Source organism: Camelus ferus, chromosome 8 (genome assembly GCF_009834535.1).
Source record: "Camelus ferus isolate YT-003-E chromosome 8, BCGSAC_Cfer_1.0, whole genome shotgun sequence".
NCBI lineage: Eukaryota > Metazoa > Chordata > Mammalia > Artiodactyla > Camelidae > Camelus > Camelus ferus.
Genome location: NC_045703.1, coordinates 56,198,855 through 56,204,854, shown reverse-complemented (window position 1 = coordinate 56,204,854; position 6,000 = coordinate 56,198,855). Strand labels below are relative to the sequence as shown.

The 6,000-nt window shown below is 39.1% G+C and overlaps 1 protein-coding gene across 15 annotated transcripts in view; it reads right to left on the bottom strand.

Annotated features, from left to right (window-relative positions):
• Positions 1–1,047: 1,047 nt before the first annotated feature.
• Positions 1,048–6,000, bottom strand: part of UTRN (utrophin) — a 456,315-nt gene continuing 451,362 nt past the window's right edge. For all 15 annotated transcript variants that reach the window (XM_032485082.1, XM_032485084.1, XM_032485083.1 and 12 more), the window contains 2 exons: positions 5,442–5,464; positions 1,048–3,055 (listed from right to left, as the gene is read on the bottom strand). In XM_032485082.1, the coding sequence (XP_032340973.1) occupies positions 3,047–3,055; positions 5,442–5,464 (32 nt within the window). In that variant the 3' untranslated portion in view covers positions 1,048–3,046. The remainder of the gene's footprint in view (positions 3,056–5,441; positions 5,465–6,000) is intronic.

The window sequence follows — 6,000 nt, the reverse complement described above, 5'->3', positions numbered from 1 at the left end:
TCCCATGAGCTAAACAAATGCTTATTATTGAGGTTTTATGGCTCCTGTGTCACGTTATCATGGCAACGATACTATCGCCGTAGCTAATGAATATGTTATTGTGACTCGCTCCTGGCCTCCATCAAAGGCTCACTCTTGTTACTTAGTTAACGTCACAAACACACAAGCTGATACTGCGTGTCAGTGAACTTTGGGGATCCTACAGAATGTGTTAGGTGGCATGGTATTAGTGGTCTCAGTGAATTCTCAACTAGTGAATTAAGAAAGGCCCCTGAAAAAGTTGGTCTACTGAAGCAGGTGAATGGTAGTGGTGGAGGTCTTGATGCAAACTGCATTCTTTAAAGTATACACATGTAACTTCAGTGATAGAAGTCCCCAGCTGAAGGCTTAGTGAACAAACAAAACTTTTCCATTTGTTCTCTCCTCCGTTTTCACTTACTTACTCAACAGGTTGCTGGGAACCAACAACTGGTTCTTTAGGTATGCTCAGTGTGTGTGTTACTTTGGGGTAGGTGGGACATTTAAAATGTATGTTCATTGGAGTGTATCGCTTTTCTCTAACAAATTAAATGTTTTGGGATTTTTCTATTTTGTAGTTTTTACTTTTAGAAGCAAGTAACATGATTCTCAAAACTATTTCCCATGGGATGGCTTAAGAAATGGATTACATCTGCTACCACCGTGGTAAAATCCAGTGCACATATAAGAAGCACAGTATTTGAGAGAGCATGAGGCTAAGTATCAGTAGCCCCTAAGTTATTGAAACAAAAGCTCTGTAGGCTTCACATACATATTTTTAACATCCAACATTATTTTTTCCCTATCAATCGGCCTTCTGTCTGTAAAGGAAACTGAGAAGAGAGGAACACAGAGAAAGAGAGAGACGGTGAGAATAAGAAAGAGAAGGTATTTGTGGGTATGAGAGAAAGTGCAGGAAAGCACATAGACTAATCAGGATACAGACTCTCTTCATATTTTATTTTCATAACTGTATATTCATAGCTCAGGGTCTATCAGTGAACACTGCTGAAGAATATCAAAGCCATCTTGTGTTAAAATTACTTTTATTCAGGATGAAAAATACAACATGTAACCAGATTAGATGATAGTCTATGATTAGTTCTTTACCACATATTTCAAAAGAACTACATACTTATTTCCCCTTGTTGTTACTGCAATATATTTCTTTTTATTTATTATTACTTAGAAGGTTACAATGTAGTGTTTTATGTAGCTTTTCCTTAATAGCAGATAGAGAACATGTTGTACACAATTACAGGCAGAAAAAAATTAATACATAACTTTTCAAAGTAAGGACAAGGAAGACACCAAATCTACAACTTGTAGTTCAGAGTTCAGGGAATTTTTTTTTTTCTTTAAATAGGTACTTTTATTGGGTATGATGTGGTTTGATAAAAGCTCTAGATTTTTCAGACTGCAGCGGCATAAAGCTATTTCCAATGCAATGGATGAAGATGGATCTGAGGTAGAAAGGTGGTCATGGCTTTCCTCTTATATAAAACAATTTTCTTCTTCTCAAAATATCTTTGCTGCAAATAGACACCCTTGCCCCTAACCCACCCAACCTATTCTAAAAGAATAGGATTTCTAACTTTAAGCCTCCTTCTGGCCAGATCCCAGTTAAAGAGAACTCAAAGTTAAAATGTCCTGATGTTTTAAATGCACATATGCTTGAATCAAAACACATTACTTTCACTATTTGTTTCGTTTGTTTCTCTACATTTGGTAAATTACATAACACATCAAGCTGAATCAAATAAATGTTAAGTCAGAAACTGAACCAAATACCTAATGGATGCACTCAAAGGTACAGGCCTGGGTTCCACCATCTAAGCATTAATTTCATTCTTCTATAGAAGCAGTAACATAGGTTTTTGATGAACATCGTTCCCACATGTATTGATCAAATGAAAGGTAATAAAACGGCTGTTCATTCACCCAAAAGGTAAACTGAGACATTTGTCAAATTTGTGTCTGCTTTCAGAAGGAAAATAACTGAGGGTTTCAAGAATCATAAAGGGCTTGAATATAAACAATCATAAAACTCTCTTAAATGGGAACCAAAACAACCCTGTGTTCTGGTATCACAATTAGGTAAAGGACTGCTATGTACTGAATGATGAAAACCAACACCTGGGAACTAGGAAAAGTTGTCCTAAGTTTTGTTTCTGTGTCAAAATGAAAATACGCTTAAATGGGCAACCTTTGGGAAAATGACCTTTGAGGTTATTAAAATCCTGCTTTAATCTATCATATAGATTGGGACATGAAATAAATAAAGAAATCAAAACCTACTTATATGGAGCAGGGAAGTAAAATTCAGGAAAAAAGTCCCAGTAGAGATGTCAGGCCCACAGGATTTTTATTGTGGTTATCCAAGTGGTTGCTAAAGAAATAGGTGTATGATGTCAAATAAAGTTAAACAGCATACACAGAGCTGTAGCCTAATTCAGACACATAGGATACTTGATTGAAATATATAAACTTACTGATTTGGCCAAATCATGGAAATAAATACAGAAAATCTATTTGGTCATGTGGCTGATGGATTATAAATAACCAAAACATAATGGTAAAAGAGTCAAAGAAATAAATGAAGTTATTGTACAAGGTTAATATGAAGGAATGTAAAAATGTAAAATTGTCTTCTAATTCTTATGCAATTTTTGCCATGGTTATTAAAAAGAAGGTATCATATTAGAAAGCCCCCACCCACTTTCCCAATACTGTGTACAGTATACAAATCAGTGACAAGTGTTATTACCATTTCCAAATACCACTCTGTTCATTAATTTACAGTTGCATAGAAAGGGAAGAAGAAAACAATAATATATGATTATTATAAAAACAAAATATCCTTTTCTCTTTGGATAGTCAGTGTTTTACTCCTTCAGTAGAACACACAGCGCTCAACAGCACATTTCAAAGAGTCACGGAGCTTCTGATTAAATGGAACTTGAAATTGGCATTTGCTGAAAAGGGCAGTACTGTAAGTCAAGAAATGTTGGTTGGCTGGATGAATACTTCACATTGCCTGTGGGAGGGGAAAACAGTGCTGTCAGAACAACATTTACATAAAACATTACAGGTAGCAGAGACCTGTCAACTCTTAAAAAAACATAAAAGTGCTTCTTTCAGAACTAAACAAGCACTGTTCTGCTGTGTTCAAGGGGGATCCTGTACTCCCATGTGACTTCTGTTCCTGGGATGAGGTCTTCTGCTCTCATCCAGAAGTCATTTTGCTTTTTATTAACACAGCTGATCTAGAGGAAGTCTGGAAGACTTTTTTCTTTCCCAGGCTGGAAACCAAGCTAAAATTGAGAAGATCTGGCTTTTGTGTATGTGTGTGTGTGTGTGTGAGGTACTAATGGTGAGTGAATTAGGCTGGTGCAAGCACTTCTGTCTTCCCGGGAGAACAGTGGGAGGTCTCCCGCAGAGGCAGTACCCTTGATAATTTCAACCGATCTCAGTCCCGAGCTGGGGCCCAAACAACAGGAATTCAAGACAAGAATCACAGTCCAAGGATGTGTGGTGCTGCCAGTTAAAGGCTCAGGGCCAATGTACACAGGCAAGGGAGGATATAAATCCAGGGCCACACTCAAGGGAGTGACATCAGCCTTTCAAAGAGAAGCTCAAAAGTTGGGTCCATCATCATTAAAACTCATGTCCTTAAATTCTTCTCTGAATTGCATCTTCCACCTGCTTGCTCTAACCAATACCTGGATCTCCCCTGAAGACACAGCTTCCCCCACAACCCTTTCACATATGACTATTTTTTATCTCCCACACTCTTCAGATATTGGATAAGTCCTTCTTAGGTCCTCACAGTGGTTTTCAGGGCCCTTTCTCTCTCCTCCTTCCTAAAAACACCCAGCTTTGACTCATGCCATCAGACTATACCACCCGCTATGCAGTCATTTTCTAGCCCCTTGGCTCATGTCCCCTTACTTCTTGAAGAAGAAATGGCTCACTGTCACTCACTATTTTTAAATCTTTGTGATTTCAATGCTCACACAGATGATTCTTTCAAAACTCTGGCCTCTCAGTTCCTTGAGCTCCTCTCCTCCATGAATCCATCCTTCACCCTTGTCAGCCACTTGCTCAAAGTTCCAAATATGGACCACCACTAATTCCTGCACTGCCCCCAACATCTCAGTTTCAATTATCCCACCTTCTGACAACCACCTTTACCCTTCCAGCTTACTTCCACTAGGACCCCAACTTCATCCATCCTTTGGTGCTGCAATCCATTGATTTTTCCTACCTTGTTTTTTTCTATCTCCCACCCCTAACATATCCTCTCTTCGTTTCCTACCAAGCTCAGGTGTCTGGTTCAATCATTATCATCACTCCTTTGCCTCTTCCCTTGAACTGCTGTACTTTCTTGGCCAAACCCCAACTTCAACGTTGGTTAAATGCAATACTTGGCTTGCTCTGGTGCCTGTGCTCATGAACTTGAATGTAGCTGAAGGGTTAAATTCATGAGCAAGTACCTTAAATGGTGGCCTTTAATGCTGCCTGGTAGTCATTCTATTTCCCTGTCCATTTGCTCTTCTGAGCTCCAAGCAGCAACAGCTCATCCTCCAGTCTCTCCTCATACCTCCAACGCCTCCTCCCCATCCTCACTCTCTGCTGAAGCCACCACTTCTGATTCACTAAGCAAACAGAAGCAGTCAGAAGACTTTTGCTTCCTGAGATGAAGTCCTTCCTTCTCACGAGCTCTCGCACCACATCCACTAATCTATGTCAAATTCCTTTGTCTTCCCTCTATTTACTGAAGATGAACCATCTGAGCTTCTCCTTAAGATCTCAGCCCCTCTTGCCATTAGGACAATAAAAACTCAGACGGTTGACTGTTTCAAAAAGTTTCACAAGTAAGTGCATGAAAGAAAATGTTCTCCAAAGATTTACTGTGGTCTTGTGACACATTATTTCTAAGATTACCTGATAAGGAACATACTGAAAGCCTGAGGCTGTTAACTCCCAACAGTTCTGAACCCATTTTTAAAGGAAAAATCAAACCATTTTCCCTCAAAGTAACAAAACCACCTTTGTGCACTGCCCTAGTCACTGTGTTTAAATCCATGTTCTAAGTCTACCTTAAAGAGACATCTGGGAGAATGGTGGCCAGTCAAATCTATCCAGGGTAACTTTACACAGTATATATGACGCCTTTAAACAGCTGTTAGAACACGAAAGATCAAGCATGTGGCATTTTGGGCATCTAGAACAACTGATTTGGAGGGGTTCCCCCTCCCTAGACGGACAAACTACTGTACTGAATCAATGAACATTTAAATGTCAAGCAAGTTTACCTATTTACATGGGGAATAAAGTAGCACCACAATTAGTGGTAGCTAATCAGCTCACTCTAGGTTATAACCAGCAACACCTTAGCCAATCAACCCATTAACTCTTACCTGTGGCCTGCTGGGGAGATTTGCTGAAAGAGAAAATAAAAGAGATCAATTGAAGGCAGTAGTGTGATTCCACTGGTTCCCCCTTCCAGGCATGCAATAGTTTCCAGCTATTCAATTAATTTAATAAAAAAAAAAAAAAAAGAAAGAAATGGGTTTTGGGATTTTTTTTCCCTTTGGCTAGATGCTTTAACAGGGCTAGTTTCCTTGGTTAGCTTCTCATATCCCACGTGCTTTGAGATACAAAAATTCCACCAAAATATGCAAAAGATATGGTGGCTCTCTCAAACAAATGAACATTCAATGAGTACTTAGTTTTGCAAAAATTCTCAAAATTCCCTATTGAAATCATGCCATGTATTTGGTTTTTGTATCAAAACAGGGTAAGTTCTGTATATTCTGCTGAATAGTACAAATTCTGACCAAGAGGTCATTAGAGAAACAAGGGGGCCTGAGTCTTCAGTTTCTGTCGCCCTTGGCTCCTTGCCCCAAAGGCTAGGAACATGGTGGTGATGTGTTTGCATCAAGGAAAGGGCCGGGCTAATCCTCAGCATTCAGCAGC